Consider the following 26,526-nt stretch of genomic DNA (forward strand, 5'->3'; position numbering starts at 1 on the left):
CAAAATTTTGAGATAGTCACTTTGTTCAGCGTAATTGATTTCCAGATACAAAATATGTTTTTGAGTAGGACACTACCCCACAGCCCTTAGGGCAAGGGTTTCAAGTTATGCCCTGGGGGCATATAAGGTTTTAATAGAAAGTGTTGTCGTAGAAACTACAAAACGGGCTTATTCGATTGGATATTTAAAGGGCTAGTGCCCTTTTTAATAGTCGAAAGGGATTGGAGGGCAACTAGCCCCCCCGCACCCCCATCATTCCCCAAAGCACATCCAATCAAAATTTTGAGATAGCCATTTTGTTCAGCGTAATTGATTTTCAGAAAGAAAATATATTTTTGAGGAGGAAACTCCCCCACAGCCCTCAGGGCAATGGTTATAAGTTATGCCCTGGGGCATATAAGGTTTTTTATAGAAAGCGTTGTCGTATAAACTTCAAAACAGGCTCATTCTTTTGGAAATTCAGAGGGACAGTGCCCTTTTTAATAGTCGAAAGTTATTGGAGGGCAACTAGCCCCCCCCCCCACGCCCATCATTCCCCCAAACACAATCCAATCAAAATTTTTAGATAACCATTTTGTTCAGCATAGTTGATTTCCAGATAGAAAATATGTTTTTGAGGAGGAAAATCCCCCAAAGCCCTCAGGGCAAGGGTTTTAAGTTATGCCCTGGGGGCATATAAGGTTTTTATAGAAGGCGTCGTCGTAGAAACTTCAAAAAGGGCTCATTTGATTAAAAACTCAAAGGGCTAGTGGCCTTTTTAATAGTCGAAAGTGATTGGAGGGCAACTAGCCCCCCCTGCCCATCATTCCCCCAACACATCCAGTCAAAATTTTGAGATAGTCACTTTGTTCAGCATAGTTGATTTCCAGATATAAAATATGTTTTTGAGGAGGACACTCCCCCACAATCCTTAGGGCAAGGGTTTCAAGTTATGCCCTGGGGGCATAGCAGGTTTTTATAGAAGGTGTTGTTGTCGAAACTTTAAACAAGACTCAATCGATTTGAAAATCAAAGGGCTAGTGCCCTTTTTAATAGTCTAAAGTGATTGGAGGGCAACTAGCCCCCCCCCCCCCCACGCCCATCATTATCCCAACCACATTCACTCAAAATTTTGGGATAGCCATTTTGTTCAGCGTAATTGATTTTCACATAGAAAATATGTTTTTGAGGAGGATACTCCCCCACAACCCTCAAGGCAAGGGTTTTAAGTTATACCCTGGGGGCATATAAGGTTTTTATAGAAGGCGGTGTCGTAGAAACTTCAAAAAAGGCTCATTCGATTGGAAGTTCAAAGGGCCAGTCCCTTTTTAATAGTCGAAAATGATTTGAGGGCAACTAACCCCCCTCTCAAACCCACCTTTTCCCCGAACACATCCAATCAAAATTTTGAGACAGCCATTTTATTAAACGTAGTTTTAAGTTCTGGAAATTAGGTCTTTGAGGATGACAACTCCCCCGCAGCACTCAGGGTAAGGGTTGTCAGTTATGCCCTGGGGGCATATAAGGTTTTGTATTGACAACATTGTCGTATAAACTTCAGAGAGGACTCATTTGATTGGAAATTGAAAGTTCTAGTTTAATTTTTAAGCGTCAAAAGATATTGGAGGGTAACCAGCTTCCCCCCTCCCCTAAACCCTATTTTCCCAAATGTATTCAATGAAAATTGTTTACACAACCCACCAGGGCCCGGGGGCAGGCGTTATAAGTTATGCCCTGGGGGCATATATGGGTCTTATGGAAGGGATGCTCGTATTAATTTTAAAGAGGGATCATTTGATTGGAAATTGTAAGTTCTAGTTGACTTTTTAAGAGTCAAAAGAGATTGGAGCGCACCTAGCCTCCCCCCTCCACGCCCTTTTTTCTCAAACCCATCCGATAATAAGTTTGAGATAGCTTTTTTTAATATAGTTCAAAGACCATATAAATAAAACTCGGGGATCAACGCAGACCCCAGGGCCGAAGGGCAGGTGTTGTAAGTTATGCCCTTGGTAAATACATGGTTCTTATTGAAGGGATGCTCGTAAAAAATTCAGAGATGGCTCATTTGATTGTAAATTAAAAGATCTAGTTAAGGTTTTTTGAGTCAAAAGATATTGGAGGGCAACTAGCCCCCCACGCCCCTGTTCCCCAAATGCATCCAATAAAAATTTTGAGATAGGCATTAAGTTAAAAAATTCTCAAAAGTCAGATAACAAAACTCAGGTGTCGCCACAACACTCCAGGGCCCGGGGGCAGGCGTTGTAAGTTTTACCCTGGGGCATATATTGTTCGTATGAAAGGAATGCTCGTATAAACTTCAGAGAGGGCTCATTTCATTGGATATTGAAATTCAGCCCTTTTTAAGAGTAAAAAGTGATCAGAGGGCAACTGGCCCCCCAAGCCCTTTTCCCCCAAATACATCTGATAAAACATTTGAGGTAGCCATTTTGTTAAAAATAGTTCAAAGATCATATAACAAAACTCCTTTACGTATGACCATTTCGTTAAAAATAGTTCAAAGATCAGATAAGAAAAACTCCAGTGTCGACACCCCCCCCCAGGGCCGGGACCGGCGTTATAAGTATTGCTCTGGGGGCAGATATGGTTCTTATGGAAGGTATACTCGTATAAACTTCAGAGAGGGTTCATTTGAATGGAAATTAAAAGTTGTTTTCTCAGAGTGAAAAACCTTCGACGGAAAATATCCTATTTCGTTCTCGACGTTGTTTGGCTTATTGAATGGAAATCCACAACACACAACAATTTGCAGTGAACCTTTTTTAAACAATGATTCAACCATCTTATATTAAAGCTCCTGAGCTAACACCATCCGCCAGGACCCAGGGATAGGCGTTGTAAATTGTTCTCTGGGGAGTTTTAGGGTTTTTATAGAAGGGAAACTCGTATAAACTTTAGAGAGGGCTCATTTGATTGAAAATAGAAAGTTCTAGTTCACTTTTAAAGTGTCAAAAGCGACCGAAGCTTAATTAGTCCCCCCACGCCCTTTTTCCCCAAACCCATCCGATAAAAATGTTGAGATAGCAATTTTGTTAAAAATTTTGTTCAAACATCAGATAATGAAAAGTCCGAGGTCGACATAAACCCATTTTTCACTTTGATATTGTTAGTTTTATATCAGTTTTGTTTGATACTTTGATGAATATTTGATTTTTTTTAATTTTGATTTTGAAATAAGGAATTTTTAAAAACTTGAAATTTTTTGCAATCAAAAACGAAAAAAAAAATTAATTAAAAAAAACCTGCCTAAAAAGTCATTTTTTAAAATAAATTTGATTGCATTTAATAACTTCTTAAAGACTTATTAAAATACATTTAAAATCTAAATAAAAACACGACAAGAGGTTGCTTCTTCAAAATAATTGTGACCCAAAACGGAAATAAATTTAACGAAAGATCATAGCAAAAAACATGCCGAGAGTAATAATATAAATAAATTGATAGATCTTAAAGCGAGTCATGCTTAGATTGAATATGAAAATCAAGCTTAAGACGAAAAAAATATTTTCATTTGAAGAACAAATGAAAGTTAAAACGAACAGAGATTAAATAAACAATCAATGCAAACAAACATACAATATATATTAATGTAAATTAATAAATAAATCTTAAAACAAGTGAAACTTAAATTGAATATGCAAATTATGCTTGAGACAATCAAAAATCATCACAAACAAGAGTTTGGATATGACCTCCTTCTCTCACTGTAAAAGTCAAAACCTACTGCGTCATTGGCGCTTCATATGCGTCTTGAACAGTCTTGGAAAGTATTAACAACATCAAATTGAATATTTGATGTATAATGATATTAATTGTTGAAAGATCCATCAGTTCAAGAATTTATATCACTATAATTGTATTTTTATTTTCAATGCTGTAAGAACTGGAAAAGAAAGTTTGTAATATAATCCGTTTTCAGTTAAGCGCCAATGACGCAGTAGGCTTTTGGTTTTTATTTACAGTTAGGAAAGGAGGCAGTATCCAAGCACTTGTTCGTAGGGAAACTATATTCGTCTTTAACAACTTTAAAAAGAGCTTATAAATTAAACTTAATATTGGGTGTATAATGATATTAATTACTGAAAGCTCATCATTTCAAAATATTACTATAATTTTAATGTTTATTTTCAGAGATAAGTAAATGAGAAAAAATTTGTCACAAAATTAGTTTTCAGTAAAGCGACAATGACGCAGTATGTCTTAGACTTTTACAGTGAGAGAAGGAGGTCATATCCAAACTCTAGTTTTTGGTGATTTTTGTGTGTTTCAAGCTAGATTTGCATATTCAATTTAAGTTTCACTCGTTTTAAGATATATTTATTAATTTACATTTATATCTATTTTATTTTTTTTTGCATTGATTTTTTATTTAATTTAAGTTCTTTTTAAGTTTCATTTGTACTTCAATAGGAAAATATTTTTTTCGTCTTAAGATTGATTTTCATATTCAATCTAAGCATTACTCGCTTTAAGATCTATTTATTCATTTATATCATTGCTTGTTGTATGTTTTTGCTATGATTGTTTGTTTAATTTCTGTTCGTTTTGGGTTTGAATTTTAAAAGATATTTGTATCTGTTAAGCTTAAGTTTAAAATGACCTTTACTTTTATTTGAAAAACTTACTTTTTCGGTAAGTTTTTTTTTGAAATTAATAGCTTAAAGAGATTGGATGCAACGTTTAGCTGAAAAAAACAACTAGCAAATATTAAAAGTCTATCAAACGGGCTTTCAATGGGGCCATGTCTGAAAGTCATGCAGTCATCTTGGGCTATTTTGAGCACTTTATTGGAACTATTATTGAGCTTTTACGCTTGTCTTTAGTATGATATTGTAACAATCGAGTAACTCTACTGTATCCATGGGGGAGACAAATCAGTTTATTCAGGGGCGTCTATTTCCTAAACTATTTGGAACTTTTAATCTGTTCTAAATCTAGCATTTAAAATATAAATCTATGGGGTAGCATTTGTATTTTCTAGTGGAAATAATGTTCTTAGATGGGTCCGAGGCACCAAGTCAAAAACCAAATTTGGGAATTTTAGGCCTGAAAACATTTCTTAAAGAGTTTCAGATAATTTTACGGAAAAAAGCGTCTCATATCCCAGGTAGCCAAGTTAGTGGTTCCAAGGGAAGTATTTGTTATTTTTAGTTCACTATTGCAATGATATACAAGAAACAATCTGTACAAACACAAACAAGAAACCATCTGTACAAACACAAATGTACAAAAAGACTCCGTTTTTAGGGTTGCAACGAGAGAAACAACAATATTCAATACCAAATAATTATTAATTAAAAATAGAAATGCAAAATCCTGTGGGTATTTGCAATTTATGAAAACGTTTCCGAAAGAGGGAAAAAATCTGACTAAGCAGAGCTCATACTTGCTCTGGTGACATCTAAAGAAGAAAAGAAAACTAGTTTGAAACAGTGTTAAACGAATGAATATCTCACAAACAATCGGTTTTTTTCTGTGGCATGCAATCCGAGATATTGCACGCAATTAGATTCGAAAGCAAATAAAATTTGGCAGTCAATTTCAAACAATGTAGGAAATAAAAAACATCATAGAGAGCATGAGGAGTGTAAAAAAACAGAATCAAGCTATTAAAAAAAATTCAATATTTGAAAACATGCTTGAGCTTTTTTCCCGAAACAGTTTGAAGAATCGTTGAGTTAATGAAATTGTTTCCTGGCTAAAAATTTTCCTTATTTATCTTTCGACATTTTTCACGTAACCACGAGCGATGGAACTATAGAATACCATTAATCTGTCATTTGAATTTCTTGACTATGAAGTTTAAATTTTATTTTTGGAAGCATGCTAGGGCCTCTAGGCCATGTCTAACTTTTCACAAAAAAAATGTTAGCTATTTTTCTTGAAGTAAAACGTTGTCTGGTACATTTTTTTTTAAGTTGTTCAATATCCAAAGACCTTAAGATATTTTCAGTAACCATATTTCAGACTAGCTATTTTAAGTTCTCGATAATACCGTCTGCTTTTCGTTCGGTCTTAACCAGCTGGTCGACAATGACCGCTTACAGTTGAGATTATGTCAGTCAGTCGGGTACATTGAACAATCCGTTGGTAATATCTCTGGAAAACATCTAGCAAATCCTCCTTCATTTTTTGGAGCACCCACGCTTCAGAACCATACTTGACTCTATGTTGTAAAGAGAAAGGGTGTAAAAAGGGAAACTTTAAATAGATTGGGATGGAAGTGGAGTGTGGGTAGCTGTGTTGGCCTAAGGTGGCTTGGTGCTGCAGTGAGTTGTTAGTAGTAGTAGTAACATTAATACTGTCTGCTCTTAGTAGCATCATACTTTTTAAAAGAGGACTACTGACGAAGTTTTTTGGTTACTTTTTTTTTCTTTAGTTCAACAAATAAATTTATTTATTACTTAATTGTCTAAGAAGTGATTATAGCTCATAGTGGCACTAAGTGCCATAAGACCAACAGAACTGTGCCCGCTCAGCCCCTCCACCTTAATCGGTTCAGAGTTTGAATCTTTAACCTGTCATGAAGTTCCGCTTCTTCATTTTCTTTCTTATGACCTCTTTCCCCTCCACTCAGCGATGGCTCCAGAGTCTTTCTTCGGGCCCCAAATGGACAGTCAAAAAGGAATACCCTAACTAACATCTCTAAAATATTATCTGAATAGTTTACTCAAGTCGCTTTATAAGAATAATTTATAAATTACTGCCTTATTTGGAAATAAAATATAGGAACCCTAATTTCTATTGCATGGTGAATTCAAGCTGTGAAAAATCCTAAAGCTGCAGTCGTTCTTGTCGCTTTGACAGCTAATAGGTGTTTTATAAGTCCGTTTTGTTGTTCAGCAGGATGTTATAGAGTCTTTGTGGAATGCTGGTAGTGAAGTAAATAAGGCGTTCGACTAGAATGGATAGGACGTATGGAGACTACCAATGACACTTTTTTGCGGGTATCAAACGACTTTGGAGTGCGACGTGTAACGCAGAACACCGGGTTGATTTCTTGCGGAGGAATTTGGTTTCTTATGCCAGAGCATCTAAAAACTTCGAGATGGAAATGAAAGCCCTGAGCTCAACCCCATTTCAGAACAATTTGAGACATTCCACATTTCAGGCTTTTACTAAACATCTACCACCTGGCAATCGGTTTTGGTTACCAAAAGATTTTGAAGAGAGGAGAAAACTGTACTGATTCAATGAGAAGGAAGATCGTAACCAGTGGAAGACAGTGGCAGAAATTTGAGCCCAAGATTGAGGTCAACTGTTGTGGTATTTCGCATTTCAGTGCTCGCGTGGATCGAAGCTAATGTATTCTCCCACAGTCTTTAAAAATTTTCACTTTTAAGCTAGAACAAGAACGAATAAGGGGAAAATTTTTTTTCTCCCTTTCAATGAAATTTTTTGCAAGGTGTAATTCGTAAAGTGTCGGTGTGATTCGTACGCACGCATAAAATATATTGAAAATAAAGTGTTTTATTTTTACGAAACGTCAACAGATCAATCTTTGAAAGTGGTTAAATAAAAACAAAAACAAGTTTTTTCAACTGAAAGTAAGGAGCAACATTAAAACTTAAAACGAACAGAAATTATTACGTATATGAGGGGGTTTGTCCCCTAGTTAATACCTCGCTACTCAGTTACTTAACTGAGTTACTTAAGTTACTCGTCCCAGTTACTTAAGAATGACCCCTGAATCACACAGGCCGTTTGATTAAAATAAATAGCTCTTTGAAAGCACTAAAAAAAATTAGCGTAAAGAACGAGGTATTGACTAGGAGGCGAACCCCCTCATATACGTAATAATTTCTGTTCGTTTTAAGTTTGATGTGGCTCCTTACTTTCAGTTGAAAAAAACTTGTTTTTTATTTGATGTCTGATCGTTTTTTAAATAATGCTGGAAAATTCGGCGCTCCCTTCATAGAAAATTCCCTTCCCCCATGGAAAGATCCTCCCACGTAATTTTTCCGGCAGTATTTCAGCAAATATTCATAAACGGTGGGGATGCTAGGGGTTGATATATATATATATATATATATATATATATATATATATATATATATATATATATATATATATATATATATATATATATATATATATATATATATATATATATAAGTATATATGTATATAGTACCGGGAAACCAACGGCTACACGGAAGGCTTTTAAATATTGATTATCATTGTCACTTGTCTTCCATCCGAGGCTGTTGTCCCAGTGAAGCGACAGGTTGATTTCAATCATCCTCCACTTCTCGCTTATCACGTAACAATTACCATAGTCGTCTGTGTCTCGCGGTATTTCTTCCAAGAGATTCATTGGATTACGAGGGATCCCATGATCTAAAGGATGTGCAAGGAGCTCTTTAGCACCTTCATCGGGGTCTAGAAAGTACATATGGCCATATGGATTTGGTTCAAAATCACCTTCAGCTGTTTGTGATGGATGTGCAACTAAATTGATTTTGTGATAAATTTGTCCAGCTACTTTAAAGCTGAAAACATTACGACTACTGTTATTGATGGTTTGATCATCGCTTGCGTTGAATGAAGCTAAGGCAAAACATAAGTTCCAGTTTCGTATTTCTTTGTATAACTTTTTAAAGAGTCTCAATAACTTTTAATTACACTTGCGTAGTTTACACCATTTTTGTAGGTTTTTACTGGGTTTTCCGCCACAGTTTGTTGGCATCCAAGATTACGATTGCGTTGTTGTTCTAAAGCAATATTTCTTTCTTCTTCACTTTCATTTTTTACTCATTCTGATTCTCGCTATCGCTTGTCTTCTGACAGCACAATTCTTGATTCTTCACTATTATTTTTGACACGTTCTGATACTTGCTTTCGCATATCTGCTAACCCTACAATTCTTTGTTCTTCACTTTCATTTCCGACGCGTTCTGATTCCCGCTGTTGCTTGTAATTCTAACTGGCGCTTATCTTCTAACTGCATGTTTCTTTGTTCTCGGTGTTGTATATCATCTAACCATATATTTATTTGTTCTTCATTTTTATTTTTGATTCGTTGTAATTCTCGCTGTTACTTATCTTTTAACAGCATATTTTTTTGTTCTTCAATGTCGTTGCTGACTCGTTGTAATTGCCTTGTTCAGAAGTATTCGAATTACATATTTCTTTGTTGTTTGTTCATCATTGCTTCAGACATTTTTGCAATGCCCTTTGGCTTAAATGCTTGGATTGGCCTTCGGCACTTTTGATGGTCTAGGTTCCCTAGGCTCATCACTTTTGATGGTCACCCGAATTCACATCTCTCATGCTGTTCTCTGTATCTTATTCCATTTGATGGTCCAGTTTGTTCATTTTGGGCTTACGTTTTTGTCCTTTTTTGTTCTTTTTTGTCCTAATTTTGAGCTTACGTTAATTTACGTTTTTGTTCTCTAGATATTATGAAACTGCTAATAATGTCTTTAAAAATTTACATCACCGTATATGAATAAATGAATTTACATGTTTCTATGTTTTGTTCTATAAATTCTTCTAAAGGTGTTTGAAAATTTTATTTCCTTGCGTCTTCAATTTCAATCGACATAACTGCTAAATTTTTTAATATTTCCTTATTCATTGCTGGTATCAGATAGTTTTTTTTTTTTTATTGGTTTTAGTCTGGAAAATGATCTCTCTCCAGAAGTAACGCTTACTGGAATTGTTAAGAATATTTTACAATTTCAAGAAAAACTTTTGTTCATTTTGATGGTAGCGCGGGGACCGATTGGGCCCAATCGTAGCAATTGCCCTTTATCTGGGCCTGATAATGAAACATGAATAATGAAAGGAAACAAGATTGGATTACCAGTTTTTGGCGTAGAACAGACTGTACGAAAGTCAGATGAAAGCAAGGAGGTATTGAAAAAAGGTTGAAACACGTAAAATTAATTTTGTCTTGTTTAGGAAAGGCTACTGGGTGTGGTTTAAACGAATCCCGTGGGAAAATGGTATTCTAAACTGTGTACAATATCAGAGGTTGAAGGTTCAAAATCTGGAATACAATAATCTACATAGCCCGACTCTACTTTCTACATATTAAAAAAAAATAAAGTAGTCTGATAACCAATTTAGTTTTGTAATAAACGTATTTTTTGTATGTGATTCATGGGTTTAATTTTTTTGGGGGGAGGTAATATTGTTTACAGCATAAAAAAGCAAAAACAATAGAAAAGGCTATAGACCCTTCCCCCCACTATTGACGCTCCTACTCGAACCCTCATTAGCGTCAAAATTCTTTGCTACAATATTTTTACTACGATACTGATGGTATAAATCCCCATATTTTTTGACTCTGTAGAAATCTTTACTAAATCCTATCTAAAATAACCCTCATACTTTCTCTTTCGTGACCCAAAAGCTTTTTCCCCCAAGGATTTTTCCGGGTCTTCCCGATATAAATAAAATAAAATAGGCTTCTCCGGCATCGCCCCGAACAGTAGTGCTCATAAATATTGAGCGCTCATAATTTTTTTTTTGGGGGGGGGGGGTTCGGACAACCAATTTTTTCCGTTGAAATTTAGGGAAACCCTGAAAAATTTGGGGATACTGGAAGCATTTCCCTAGAGGTGGGCTGTTTCCTGGTTGGGTGCAATAATTAGAAAATGACAAGGATTGAATATATCTCAATCAAAATTAGAACTCATCTTTATTGACACTTTTAAATCTTGGATGAGATAAGAACGTTCAGTCCCTTTTATTTAACCAGTTTCAATATTGACCATATTTATTAGCCTCTACAACTTTGAAATCTTTTAAACTGGTAAAATCAAAGCGAATTTTTATCCCGTAAAATATCGCTGCTGAAATTCATTTTAATTTCATTTCCAGCATTTAAAAAGTAATTTTCCCCAAACTTTTTGCTGCTCCTTTAGCACAGAGTTGGTAGCAAAAATGTGTGCACACGTGCTACAAAGAGTACGTAGTCCCTGAGTGTATTAGTTCTATGTGTATTAGTATCGTGTTCCTGGCACTGAATCAGCTCTTCATTTAATTTTGTAATTTTCTTAATTCACTTTGGCCAAAATTACTTTTGTATCACTGTTTAGACAGAGTTTAAAATTAAGCTATGAATAATTGCCATTAGGAGGCTCTAAATTGGGCACTCCTTTGATATCCAGTTCAATCATTAATTCGTCTAAATCAACGTCGCCCCTGGATGTTCAACCAAAAATTGGTAATGAAATATATTTGATGTGAAATTTGATTAGTTGTAAAGCAGCAGTAGGTAAAATTTCAATATTTTTTGCTGCTACAGGGAGTTGTGCCGTAGCTAGGTGGAAGAGGTGGTTTTAATGAGGGACGGAGGGAGCACCTGCCTCGGGTGCAAAACTGTTAGGGGCGACAAAATATAAACAAAATATCAAATAAATAATCTAACGGTTACAATTATTTTGTAGTTTATGAAGTTTCACTTTTATTAAATTAAAGTCGAAGGCAAAATTTTGTTAAATGAATAAAATTTTATTAAACTTTGGCCTGAAGATTTTTGGTAGTCGAGAGGTTGGGGCGCTAATCAAAATTTTTCTTCGGGTGAAAAAGAGGACAGAAATTTTATTTTTATCAAAATAAAGTAGAGGGTGCAGTTGCCAACATTCTGTTAATAAATGGAAATTTTATTAAAACTTGGCCTGAAAATATTTGCTTCATCACAATTTTGCCCTGGCCACAAGAGAGGCGCGAACCGCCACTGGTAAGGGGGTTAACTTGTCTTTGGGACTGATTTTGATTTATCTTATTGATTTTGTTTTGTGAATTTCTCTTGCAAACGATAAAGTTTTTTCGCTAAAGGGGAAAAAAACTAGATACTCTTTTGCGACACCCTGTGTATTTATTGCTAGTATTTCCCCTAAGTCCTGACAATCTGTTAAAATTTATTATTTGGGGGGGGGGGCAACAACCAAGAATTTACGGCCGGTGCTAAGACTGTTACAAACCCTATTTTTTAAGTTTCAGGAATTTCTTCTTTTAAGCTCATATTTTATGAATTTCAATATTGGGGGGAGGGGACATATCCTCTTATCCCTCCCCCATAAAGGGTGTGGCTTGGCTCAAACTGTGACAAACATATCATGCACCTCGAAAAATAGGAGAAAAAAGTGATAAAAATGCAATAGTGCTTACTGAACTGCATTCTCCTGAGGCAGTTTTTCCTTACCTACCGATCTATTATGAGATTAATTAAAAAACTTTTTCCACAAAATAAGTTTTTCAAAGAAAAGTAAAGAACTTCATTAAACAAAAATGAGCAAAAATAAAACCAAATAATCTAACAAGCGTGAAACTACTACAAATCAGCATCGATAAATAAATGAAACCCAAACCCAACAGATATTACAATAAATAACCGAATCAAACTCAAATCGAGCAGAAATTAAGATGAGTAGGGCTCAAAACCCCTATGCCTTCCCAAGGCCAGAACAAAATTTGCACTTTACTGAAAAAAACATAAATGTTTTTACTTTTATGACTTTTATAAATCAAATAATATGAACATTTTGATTACTAAATATCAGTATACGTATATTAAACTGACAATGCCCATTCATTTGTATTTTTTTCAGTAAATTGCAAATTATGTTCTGGCCTTGGGAAGGCCTAGGGGTTTTGAGCCCAACTTATGTTAATTTCTGCTCGTTTTCAGTTGACTCGGTTATTTATTGTAATTTCTGTTTGTTTTGGGTTTCATTTATTTATTATGGGTTTCATAACAACTTTCTATACTAACCTTATATGGCCCAAGGCATAACTTACAACCCTTACACTGAGGGCTCTGAGGGGGTTATCATCCTAAAAGACCTAATTTCCAGAACTATCAACTAAGTTGAAAAAAATGGATATCTCAAAATTTTGATTGGATGTGTTTGGGAAAATAGTGTGCGTGAGAGGGGCGTTAGTCGCTCTCCAATAACTTTCGACTATTAAAAAAGGCACTAGCCCTTTCAATTTCCAATTGAATGATCCCTTTTGAAGTTTCTACGACAGCGCTTTCAATAAAAACCTTATATACCCCCAGGGCATAACATACAAGTCTTGCCCTGAGGGCTGTGGTGGGGAGGGGTTGACATCCTTAAAGACCTAATTTCCAAAACTTTCAACTACGTTGAATAAAATGGCTATCTAAAAATTTTGATTGGATGTGTTTGGGGAAAAGGTGGGCGTGAGAGGGGAGTTAGTTGCCCTCAAATCACTTTCGACTATTAAAAAGGGCACTAGCCCTTTGACTTTCAATTGAATGAACCCTTTTTCAAGTTTCTACGACAAATATTTCAATAAAAACGTTATATGCCCCCAGGGCAGAACTTACAACTCTTGTCCTGAAGACTTTGGGGAGAGTGTCCTGCTCAAAGGTTATAATTTCCTGAACTTTGAACTGCGTGGAACAAAATGGCTATCTCAAAATTTTTATTGGATGTGTTTTGGGAAATGGTGAGCGTGGAAGGAGTGTTAGTTGCCTTCCAATCACTCGACTATTAAAAAGGGCACCAACCATTTCAATTTCCAATCGAATGAATCCTTTTTCAAGTTCCTACGACAACCCGTTCTATAAAAACCTTATATGCACCCAGGGCATAGCTTACAACCCTTGCCCTGGGGGCTCTGGAGGGGGGGTTGTCATCCTCAAAGACCTAATTTCCAGAACTTAAAACTACGTTGAATAAAATGGCTATCTCAAAATTTTGATTGGATGTGCTTGGGAAAATGGTAGGCGTGAGAGGAGGGTTAGTTACCCTCCAATCACTTTCGACCAATGAAAAGGGCACTAGCCCTTTGAATTTCCAATCGAAGGAGCCCTTTTTGAAGTTTCTAAGACAATGCCTTCTATAAAAAGCCTTATATGCCTCCAGGGCATAACTTACAACCCTTGCCCTGAGGGCTGTGGGGGAGTGTCCAACTCAAAAACTTAATTTCTATGTGGAAATCAACTACGCTGAACAAAATGGCTGTCTCAAAATTTTTATTGGATGTGTTTCGGGAAATGGTGGGCGTGGAAGGGGTATTAGTTGCCTTCCAATCACTTTCACAATACGACTACCAAAGTAGGGGGACTCAACGATCCCTGGATACTCTCTCCGTTAAGTCTCAGATCTGGCTTAGTTGCATACTGCGGCTTTCGTGAGCTGCACATAGCGTTTTTTTATTCAGAAAAATAGCTCAATTTGCAGACCTTGTGCAGCATTTAGAAAACAACAGCTAGTTTTCAAATAAAAGTAAAAAGCGACTTCCGACTGCTACAAATATAACCATTGGATAGGTACATGTAACTTCCTTTTACATTTTGTTTGCTTATGGGCTTCAATACATTTAAGCAAATCATTGATTAAATATTACTTTACTGCATGTCAACAAATAAAATTTGATTTTCGAATCTAAGATTTTTTCAATCAAGTACAGAACACGCTCCGTTTGTGTTTATCAGGGAATGCTTGAGAAATTACTCAATTTTACCATTTCTTCCATAGCGATCATGCTTGTGTAGGATGGATCAGCGATTCTGGGGTACACAAGGGTTGCAAAGTGGTACAGTTATTAAATTTATGCTCTGATATATTCTGCTTCTCTATACCCAGGCTACGAATAAAAAAATTGTAGAATTTACCACTGTCTAGTTATATTGAAAATTGAGGTTTTGATGAATTTTGCTGCATTTCGTTTAAAAATCTTATGCACCAATGTCAACAATTTTGCGATTATACCAAAAATATGAGACAGTTGCGTATTCCTCTTATTAAAGCCGATGAGAACAAAACTTTGCTTGGTTCTCAAAACGTATCCGAAACCACCAGTAATAAATCGTGTCAATTTTTAAGGAAGAGCTGCTCCAAGGTTTAATCCCAAAAAGTTGTCATTCCCCTCTTCACGCCCGTCTCTTCACCATCCCTCTCCTTTTCTCCCTTTATCCCCCTCTCTGTTTCTATCTATTGTTTGTATTTCTTTTCTGCTTCTTTTTTTTAGTAGTCTAACTTTGATTTTATTATAAATGTTCATTTTTTAAAGTTTCGTCATTAACTCGTACCTTTTTATGCATTTTTAGTAATTTCTATTCTTTGTTTATTAATGTTTTTATTTTAGGAGTGCCAGAGGGTTCATGCACATGAGAATACAACGGACCTCAGTGACACAAAACATCGGCCCTTGTGACATAAGTGTTGAACACTTTGTTTTAGGACAATTTAGCAAGCCATTCCAAACAATACCTGAGATGATACGACATTACTCATTGAACAAACTTCCTATCAAAGGTGCAGAGCACATTTGTCTTCTTTATCCAGTGATAGACCAGTGCTTATAGCGTTTAAGCCGTTTGCTAATAAGACAATGCTGTCGGAAATTGCTCGTTTAGCTTGAATAAATCCGGCCATAAATATTACGAATGTATTTCAGGCCATAATGTATTTCTTTCATGTTGACCTGGTGCTTAGTTGTATTGCAATTGGATTACATTTTAAAACTATGATCTGAAGGACCCCTCAGACCGATTCTACAGTGTCTTGAGAATACATTTTGGTACTTAACTGTTATAGCAACCCCACCCGAGTTCTCCATCCATTCACGTACTGAAGAACCGGTTCCTTTCGCTAGTTTCTTTCAGCTTAGCGTGAGACAAGATAAAGACAAGTGACAGAATAGATGGAAAAATATGATTTGGGCTACATATTTGCACACTAGGGGTGTTGGGGTGAAGTATTTAGACAGTGTGAAGTTGGAGAGCAATTCATACTTCATAATATACAGAATAATTGTACCTAACACATTTTGCATGCATATATACTATACTTTACCCACTTCCCCCTAATATACAAATGCATAGCCCTAATTTGTTTCTAAAGTATTCTATTTTCATCATATTTTGGTATATTTCATTAGAATTAACCTAACTTCACTTCTTGAGTGGAGTCACTATAACAGATAGGCCTAAGTACCTATATTTTTTTTAGCCATAAGACCTCCCCCTCCATATGTATTCTAGTTCCTTTTTAAGAAGATTCGATCAGTACTCACGTGTTTCGATGTGTATTGAATAAGTATGAAGACCGAAAATTCATATAGAGTTACAAAGAGCATTTTTAAATGAACTTTTCTTCGCTTGAACGGGGCTTAGACCTTCGTTTCTTGCAATTGGGTACGTACTTTTCTGGAGTGGGACCCGAGATCTGGCCCTTGTGAACATTCTAAATCTAACTCCCCGCTTTTCTTTCTTCTTTTTTTTCGGTGAAGATGTCTTGAGATTTGAATAGCCTATGTATATACATCCTTGTCGGTTCAAGATTATTTTTCCTAAGACTCGAGCGTTAGATTCAATAGTTTAGCTGTTTAAACAGTAAATATCGGTTACTTAGTTTTTTTGCTTCAATTGATTTGTTTACAATATATTTTTTCTTGTTTTCGTTAATGATGTAGTAGGTGTTCCAATTAATTCTATTTCGTCTTTCAAAACTTAAGGTCAGCTTATAGGACATCTTGACCTGAAGAAAGACCCGTTACAAACATCACAACTCTGTTTATAGTAAATTAACTGTCGCTCGACATCCCCAATAGCAACACAATACAAATTGATTAATCAGAACCAAAGTTTTCACAGATGGTAAGCTTAAACCCTGCCAGATTGGTTGCAGCTTTTAAGGATGTTTATTAAGAGTTCAATCACTAAGCTATATCCATAAAAACAGCACATTATATTTTGTACTAATATGTTATTATATAGATAAAATAATTAGTTATCAAATGTATTTTAGGAACTCAAATAGTAAGAAACTGTAAACGCCAGAGCTATTTTGACAATATAGCATCTATATGTTTATACATAGAGAGACATATCGATGCTTTATCACCGCAAAAATTAATATGTAAAGTGAAGTTAAATTGACTAGAAGATTAAGTTTTAACTTTTAAATTAGGAACCCTATTAGTGTCAAATAAAGTAGTTAATGGATACAAAAACCACAATGCTTGATAAGCAAAATGAACCTGTCAAGATTCCCAACACTATCAATGAAAATATCACCCTTTGTTGCAGTCTGGAGATAGAAACTGCCCACCTAACAATAAAATCAAGATGAGTGACCTTAAATTCACCCTCCCTCAAGCTTACAAGTCTCTTGGTCTCTACGACATGATGCGCAAGCCTAGCCTCATCAGTCTCGTTAAAGGACACAGTTTATAGAATTATCCAGTAAGTTTATCGCAGATCATTTCTGGTCTTCGTTCTCGGTGTGAACAAAAAGCTCCTCCCACTTATTTCTTCACTTATGGATCAGTGTGTTTGCGTCTATCAATGGGAAATGGTTACCAAGTGCATTATTCGTAATAGCGGGTTTCCACTTATTTCCGATTGTTTCGCGTCTGACTTGTCTACCCGTGAAAATATCTGACTTCGCTTATGTTTATATCTGCAAAATCGTTCTCCGGAGCACTCGCACCCCGGTCCGGGTTTTTATAATGGGTGAGATAGAGAATGATCATGCTGGATAATTATATAAACTGTGTTAAAGGATCAAAAATAAGAACTACGCTCTTCTGTTTTATTAGGGAATAACTTGCCCTTGCCCTTAATAGTAGGCAGTTTATCCGTCAATTTACCCACCTAATTGAATAAGAAACGCATCCCTTTCCTAAAAATAGTTTAGCCTTGTCAATATTTTTTAAAATTATAATTACATTATAATTATGTAAAAAATAGTTTTTCAAAAGTCTTGATTTAAATAAACTGAGATATGAATGATATTTGTGAACTCAATAATAAGAACTAAAAAGCTAATGAAACTGAATAATGTAGGGATGGAAAATTGGCAGATTTAGGGCATTTATTGTGAACACGCGATTAAGGTTGGCAAGTATGTCTAGCCGTTTAGCTCTTAGGCGAACGAACGATGGCCAAAAAACACTGCTACCGAAGGGGAGTGCTTTGCATGAACTGAAATACAATGTATATTAAAAAAAAAATTATTACTGTACCTACGTGATTATCATTATACAATAAATTACAAATGGAGTACTCAGCATCAAAACAAGCAATTTATTGAACTGTCTACAAAATCAATTTTTAAAATTGCCAGTATTTTAAATTGTTACTTAAGGTCCATTTATTGTCAAGGGTATCTAAATCTATTACAAAGTTTACCTTACTTAAGGTCTTCACGAGACTTGGTATAAGTCAAATTTGTCGTAACTACCAATAAAATGTTTGCAAATGCCTAAAACTCCGGTACAAAAATACTTTATTGAAATAATAGCCTGTGGTGTTACCTTTCAATTATTCTGTGTTTTATTGTCAAAAACATTATTGTTGTTGTTGTCGAGCTATAATTTTTATGAATATGAAACTTGTGTTTCCGTGAGAAAATACTGCAAACTGGTTACCTGTTATTAGATACTGCATGTCATATATTTGCTAGCTAAAGTCAATATTTGTTAACAGTAATGCAATCGGATTGACGCATACACTAACTGTTTATAATTTTGAAGTGTATTACTGCTGCTGTCAAATCTCGTTTTTCCCGAGTTGAGTAAGAAAATATCTGTTAGCCCTATTCTTATTTGATTGTAACTTTTATCTAGCGGTGATTGAAAATACTAAAAAAATTCCTCAAATTTCACCAAAATTTCTGCGGCAAGAACAGGTCTTAGATTCTTCACCGCAAAAGAGGCCGCCAAAATTACCACAGCTAAAGAATACGCAGCATTTACTGCAAATTATTAAAGTCCAGCCATTGGGTTGTTGCTAAATTGAATTAGGACATCACTAATTATCCTTTGCACGATTCCCAGTTTGAAATTGAGTTCAAATGTGAGCTTTGAGTTCAGACAGAAAATGATAAATTATTTCTAAAATAAATATAAAAAAAATGAAAAATCGTACAAAAAAGATTGTTTACACAATCTTTTATAAAATGTTTTACAAAACTTATAAAAATGGTAATCCTATTAGACTAAGGCTCTGTTACGTCTTTTCCATTTTCTCAAAAAAAAAACTACTAAGTTGAAAATAATTCGAAATTAGTTATTGGTCTTGGTTCCCATTTTGTAATTGAAAATAATTGTAAACTCTAATTACAGAAAGAAAATAAAGAAATTAATTATAAATTGATTATAAAAAAAAGAAAGTTGATGCTTAAAAGAATATCTACATTTCCTGAAATTTCTATAAAAAGGGTAATCTTATGGAATTAGTGGTTCTTTAACATCTGTTTCTGTTTTCTCAAAAACACCTACTAAATTGAAGATTTTTAAATAGCATATTGGCTAGCGAGATATTCGACATCCTTTCTTCTTGAGGCTTAGGAAATTCTTTTTTCTTTTAACTTCCAAAGGCTCATGCGAGTGACCTTTGCAGCAGTGGCTTCTGGATTTACTTCACTCTTATGCTAAACCCTTCAAGCAAATGTCGTAAAATCGTGGAACTATTTTGTGAAAAGTGAATGTGAAAGCAAAATTGATTTGAAAAATCCGTCAGAGAAAAAAGGAAAAATACGGAGCATAAACAAAAGCAAAAGAAAATGCAAAGCAAACGAGTTAAAAATACCACAGACACTTCGATAAAATTCAGGGTCAGTACCAAGATTAAACTTGATCGAATGTAGACAAACATTTAAAAACACAACAAATGCATAGAGAGATCAGTCAATACGGAAATAATACTACCTTTTACTTGACTTTTTTTTTTACCTAAGTCCTATCCGTCCTCGAAGGTCGTTTTGGGACCACTTCTTTCACCAGTCTATTGATGTAAATCCTATGTGAACTTCTATCCTCTGCCAGGCGGAGATGGTACGGTGCATTCAGTGACGAAAAATTGTTTTTTAATCTATTTGAGGGGCGTCCTCTAGGGTGAGAACCATGCACATGGCTTTCAAAGACTATCTTTGGGAGGCAAGGGCTTTCATACGCCTGTGTATCCTATCCATCTCAGCTGGCGCAGTTTTATTCTGTCGAGGATGGTATATTTTACCTTGAGACTTTTGAGAAGCTTTCTATCATGACAAGTGATCTCAGCATTACGTCCGCTGTGATTTTGAAGGCAGCAAAGTATTTCCGATCATCTGTTTTAGGAGCCCAAGCTTCACAGGCTTAAATGGCGATAGGGATGGTGAGCGAGTTAATACTTCCTTTTAAGTTCTTCTTCATTAATTATCCTAACTTTTAAAGTCTTCTGGGTGTCGTTAACGCGATATGGCTATAAACACAATTCAATCGAATTTGCCGCCATAAAACGGTATAAAATTTCAATTGACTATCGAAAAGCGGGTCATGCAATATATCGTGACTGAATTTAGTTGTCTATTGTTCTGAATTAGTAGCACCTTTTTACATGTCTCATTTTATTTACATGCTGCACTAGCTCAGGGATCAAGGCTAGGTCAAAGAGGTAGCCATCGTGATACAGCTGATTACATGTTAACGGAGTAATGAAATTTAAAAAAAAGATATATCTGAATTATTATGCTCTTAACTGTGGGGGGTAGTATTAATTGTCGGTGGCGATAATTTTTAAAGCAAAGAAAAATAGCAATCAGAAATGTGGGCTTCCCCAACGGATAGATTCTTGGTCACCAGGTGAAAAATTTGTAATCGCCTGACGATATTCGTAATGAGCCAGAAAACTGATGTTTATTAAAATATTTGTGCTGCCTTTTGTTTCCGCTTTTTGTTAAGCATGGTCAGTCTTAAAGGTAGTGCAGTATAAGGATTAATATGTAACTTAGGCTCATTCTCCATAAGTAAGACTGGGCATTTATTTGTCAATCTACATAACTAATTGTTTCTTCACATCAGCAACAAACCCAAACTCTTTATGATATTCCTGATTTGACAAAATAATGGCCCATTGTCATGAGGATGGCAGTTGAACTAATGTTCGTCTCCCATCCTTGTGAAAACAACTATTTGTTCAACAAAGAGGTAGATTTCTACATCCAGTTCTACTCTAGTCTCAAGGCAGAGCTGCAATAGAGCTATTTGTCAAATTCAGCAATAAATGGATCAGGAAGGATGAAAGCAAAACATACTTTTGTTGAACAAATTCAGCCTGAAAGCACAGGATTTGTATCCATCTCTCATACTCGTGAAAATGGACCCTAACATTTTGTGCATAGGAGCTACATAGTTTTAGTGGTCATCTCAGTAGCAAAAAAATGAGAAATTTCCCACTCTCTCGTAGTTACCTCCTCTCCTCAAAAGGTTATGAAAATCATGCGCAAACATGTACAATTAAATACAAAATATTATATTAATGTAATAAGTCGCATTTTGGACACAAAAATTTAGTTCCACAATTCAATAGGATATGTCTTTTAAAATAAAGTGTTTAGAAAAAGCACATATCATTGGGATTGTCACCCTTCATGCATCCGATAAAGTAACTAGCATCACTTTTTTTTTTAAAGTCAATAAATGTAATGACGGACTTTCTCCTTCGTCCCCCTCCTATACACAATATCTCCATACGTACATCATTTAGAACCAAAGTTTAGAACCAGCATTTAGAGCCATACCTCAAAATGTATGATCGGACATTGTATATGTGGCAAATGCAGATGCTTTTGGTGTTCTGGTCGAAGTAAAGGGGGCTGAAAGGTGGAATATTGCCCATCAAGTTCTTTCCTTTCTCTTAAGCTCTGTGTCCCTCTATTTATAGAGGAATTGGGAAGATATATATAATACTTGAAGCATTTAGCGACAGTGAATTTTTCTAAATTCTAGTAACAAAAGTTTATTTTTTCACTATGTATTTTCCTTCCTTAACAGGTGACTTTAGCTAATAGTTCTTTGTTTATAATACATTGGTAATGGCACTCACTTACTACTAGCACGTTTCCTTCACAGAATTACATTTATAAAGTTTACCTATTCTTTTGTCTGTCCTCTAAATTTGTCCCAATTCCTCTCAAAATGCTCCACCTCCCCTGACAGACTGTTATGCCCTCCTCCATATATTTCTGCTTGCGTCCCGGATACAGGTTCTAAAGTTACTTTTAAACTCAGAAGTTCTGAAATACATTTACATGGATTTGGTCGAGAGTAATTCTCTTAGGCATGAAGAAGATGGTTGGCCTAGAGCTCGTTCCTTCTACTGAAATCTTGATATTTTCCTTTTTTTATTTCTTGCATTTTCCGAATGAATTCTGTATTTTCTGTGATTTTAGACTTAATCTCCCTCTTCCCTCCTCATCCAAACACAATACTTGCATGTTTCATATTTGGAGATCAGTAATGCGTATAAGGCATTGGCTTCGCAGTATCAGTTATGGACGTCTAAGAAACTGCTTAGCACATCCTTTTTTATTCTTTTCGACATGAGATGAGATATTCTTCAACACAAAGTAGCCTCAAATTGCAAGTTTTTTAAGTTTTTCATTTGAATTGAATGTATTTTTATTTTGCTAAATTGCAAATGACTGTTGAATTTTATTCTCTGGCGAAAAAAGATTTGCAGATACTATCTGAATTTAGAGTTTTTTTTTTGTAAACTTCATGATAAAAATCGCGAAGAAATATATTTGAAAATATGTTTCGGTAAGATTTAGTACCTGCCATCACCCCCTCCCCCTTCCTCTTTTGTTAAATGCTCCAGTAAAAAAGAACGAATGATCATAAACCAACAAGGGTGGCATTCAAGTAATAAACATCTGTGAGGACAACGCCTTTGAATTAGATTAGCCAAATAATTTTAGGGTTATGCTAATGCTTCTGGAACCGTAGTTATGCATACCTATGTCGGCAAATTAGAGTTGTTGAACCTTGTTATGCTTCCAAATTTGGAATCACTTTTTTCTTATTCTTTTTTTACTACGACGGAAGTACTGTAATTTGGAACTTAAACCCATGCTGTAGCTATAGTTTTAAATAGAAACACTAGTTACAATCGGGAGGGGAAGAGTTCAGGGGGCCAAAGCCAGTCCTTGATATTCGAAAGGGTGTTTCACAAAGGGTACTTTTGTGTATTGGAACCAAATAACGTTCAAAAGATGACCTTTAGATCCCTCCAGAAAAAAAACAACTTTGCACCCCAATTATGGCTAACGTACATCTTAGTGGAGCAGCACATAATAACTACCTAAATCTACCGGGCCCCCTTAAATCTTGGATTCGGTCTGGTAGAATTCCAAAAGTGGGGTTTGAAAAAGCTTATCCTTGGAAAAACATTGTTTAGCGCTTGTATCATTTGCATGTCCATTGTATCAAAACTTTTAGGAACATTTCCCTCCTAATCTACATGAATATTTTTATTCAAAACACCAAGGAAATCAAAATGAATTCATTATTTTCCTCCTTGAAACACATTTGCTCTGTTAATGGCTGAAAACTGCGATTCTTTTAAACATTTTACCACTCATAACTTGCTTCCTCTTTTACAAGCAGCACTGACTGCTTCATAGGCACGATGAATAGAAATTGATGTTCAGCGAAGCAAACGGGCTTAAGGAGATGCTGTATGAATCACCCTGTCTCGTCCAATATAAACCTTTTTAGTGGGTACGTTCGAACTGTTTGTAATTGATTGGGTAGTCTTACCATAACTCTTAGAGCTTGGATAAAAGATGTGAATAAACGACTGAAAACTAAAGGCCGATACCAAATTTCTCAGAAATGTTAAAAAAAACTAACTTCCCCTGAATTGTGCTGGAGATAGAGATATTCGGTTTTAGTTACATTTACATAACCCTAAGGAGTGAATTTGTTTTTCGTTCTTTTTCGATTAAACCAAGCAGAATTTTCTTAAGGTTTAAGAAGGGGCAGTCACTAAAAATTTTCTAGCTTAGCTGGTCGAAAAATGGTAAAATCAGTTCAAAGGAATTATCAGTTGAGTAATGTGCTCTCTTTGGGTTTTCCCTATGGTGCCATCCACTTTGATTGACAAACTCGCTGGCAAAAGGGAAGGTAAATTCCACTGTTTTTTCAGTCAAATTTCCCAGTCAAACCACGAAAACTCAACAGCTTTCGATGATAACTAGTCCCCTGGGAGGGTTCGTTAATAAACCCTTTATCTCTGAGACAGTCAGCCGACGCTGAGGCTGGAAAAATGAATTGTAAGATATTGGGTTGCCTTCACACAGCCTTGTTTATGTCTTCAGGATTTAGTTTCGTCTGAAGGTACTTCTATTGCAGTCTGACGTGTCTTCCTGGTTTAATATATTTGCAATGCAAGGTGTGGATTGTCCAGTTAAAAATAATTCATAAACTAAACATGTGTCCGAGCGATTTTTCATTTACTTGTTTTTTTTTTTATTTCTTTCTTAATGCTAATCTTGTGAATCTACGTCTACCCCCTTTTCATTTAGTCAATTTGATTGGGTTGCAAATTTTTCCAGGAGGGGTCCAATTCCGCTCTGTCCGGCTACCTTAGGCCAAAATGATAGTAAAAAATAATGCTTAATATACGTTACGTAAATGACAAAATTTATTTAGAAGAAAGATGCAAAAGAAATGAAATTGAAAGAAAGAAAGGAAAAGAAAGAGAAATCACGTTATTTACATAAATATTTACAAAGTTCCAGAAGCCTGGTCATCCAGGCTTGTCAGGCACTATCTCCTTTATGGACGTCACAACGAAGGCCATGGTAGATGAAAGGTGGACTCTCTATTAGCACATTGGGTTTATCATAACATCGCTAGTAAAACAACAATCCACATTTTCTCGTTCCCTTGCCTCCAAATTTAATTCGCCAGCTCATTTGCTTCTGAAATAATTTAGTCCGAAATTTGACACTAGATTCCACACCTGAAATTATAGCTGAAATCATTTGGCAGGGGATTGTTTTCAATATTTTTAGACATATTCAAATTTCCTCGAGTGTTTTTTCAGCACTTGTTCCTAAGTTTACATTTTCTTGGGCCATTAATATATTCTTTCCGGAATTTTCTGCGTTTTTTGGAAAAAAAAATCACCAGAGGATGTTTGAGGTTAAGCCTCTTTTTGCCAACTTGATGAACTAGTTGCAGAGGCATACTACTTCACAGTAAGTATGGAAGAAACCATGAGAGTCGGAGAAGAATTTTTCATTGATTTTCTTTTTTGTTTATTACTATCTAGAAAAAATTGTCAGTAATTATCTTTCTCATACGATGTGCTTAGGCCTACCTGTGATTATTCCACAACTTTTTTATGCCTGTTTATGCCTGATTGAAACAATTTTTAGCAATTCAGAAGTTCTAAGTTGACTACCTAGTTTTTTTTTTAATATTCACCCTGCCAAAATATCTCTCTTCAAACCTTTTGGTTTTTTTCTAAGTTTTTGGAATTCAATAATATACTTTTACTAGCTCAATCGGTCTGTAGAATTTGGTATCCATAGAAGTTCAGTATGAGTCAGGATCATTTAATATCAGCAGGGAAACAACCCAGTCGGCAAAGGAAAAATTGAGGTCATAAAATTGAAGTACTGAAGTTATTTTGCCGCTTTTGCCGTGATTACCGAACTCTCAATATCAGTCGGTAAAGTTATTCTTATAAAATGCCCAACCTGTTGGTAAAATCTTTTCCCTGCCCCATAAGCATTTTGGCCAGTGACATAATTGCTCCACGTCAATGTGTATGCCCAATTTAGATTTGAATGTATAGATTTATGTACGTTAGTTTAAAATCGTCTGCAGGTTGTTTAATGGGAAAAAGTGAGATGAGGGAGAATTTTAATGGTGAATCTTTTATCGACCTGAACTGGAAGAAGAAGAAGAAAACCAACTGGAATTGGGCAATCTGTGTGTCTAAATGACTGGATGATAAGCTAAAGGGTTTATGAGGGGAGTTCTATTTAGAAAACTGTATTATATATTTTGGAATATCTTATCACTTGGAACCAGAGATGAGATGTTTCGTCATCTTTATTATGTTATGTGTAATGTTTGTAATATTTTGTAGAAAAACATAGCGTGCCAAATTATATTTCTATGTATGTATACATTGTTGATAATTAAAACGGATATTCCTATATCATTTTTTTTTTTTTTTTGGTTTACAAATTGTACTTTTCTGAAACTGTAACAGGGATTGATATACAATTGCCATCAAAAGTTTCCGAGATCTAAAATTAAATAGAAATAAAATATTAGTATGAACATCCATGGACTTCTGACTGATTTGAGAATCTGATTGACCGTATTTTAAACAGTATGCTGTACGAAAATCATTTTCTTCCCCGATTTCAAGGTTTAAAATGAGAGAAAGGTTAAGGAAAGTTTTCTAGGGCTAGGACACATTCTGTTGATGAGGGTCACAGGTTGCAAAAGATCATCCTTTTTGGGCAACCATCAAGGACAAAACAAAAAGCAGGTCATCCCTGAATGGGGTGGAAAGAGGTCGTAAAAAAGGACTTAATGGAAATTAGAACTTCTTGGGAGGGTGTAAAGAGGGAGCTTTAAATATATTGCGACGGAGGAGGAGTGTGTTTAGCTGTGTGGCCTCAGGCAGCTTGGTGCTGTAGTGAGTTGTTAGTAGTAATAGCATTAGTTTGTGAATCCTGAAGTAGGAGTTGATGGCTACTAAGGAGGCTTATTTAGTTTTATGACTGTTTGGCTTATATGCCCCTACTCATT

At 35.4% G+C, this 26,526-nt stretch overlaps 1 protein-coding gene across 1 annotated transcript in view; it reads left to right on the forward strand.

Annotated features, from left to right (window-relative positions):
• hwt (SH2 domain-containing adapter heavyweight) overlaps positions 1-25,913 on the forward strand; it is a 251,695-nt gene extending 225,782 nt beyond the window's left edge. Inside the window, exon 9 of the mRNA XM_089094872.1 lies at positions 15,070-25,913. Coding sequence (XP_088950998.1) covers positions 15,070-15,289 — 220 coding nt within the window. The 3' untranslated portion in view covers positions 15,290-25,913. The remainder of the gene's footprint in view (positions 1-15,069) is intronic.
• The last annotated feature ends 613 nt before the right edge of the window (positions 25,914-26,526 follow it).

This window comes from Artemia sp. Qi Xiang Cuo, chromosome 9 (assembly GCF_049724085.1).
Source record: "Artemia sp. Qi Xiang Cuo chromosome 9, ASM4972408v1, whole genome shotgun sequence".
Lineage (NCBI taxonomy): Eukaryota > Metazoa > Arthropoda > Branchiopoda > Anostraca > Artemiidae > Artemia > Artemia sp. Qi Xiang Cuo.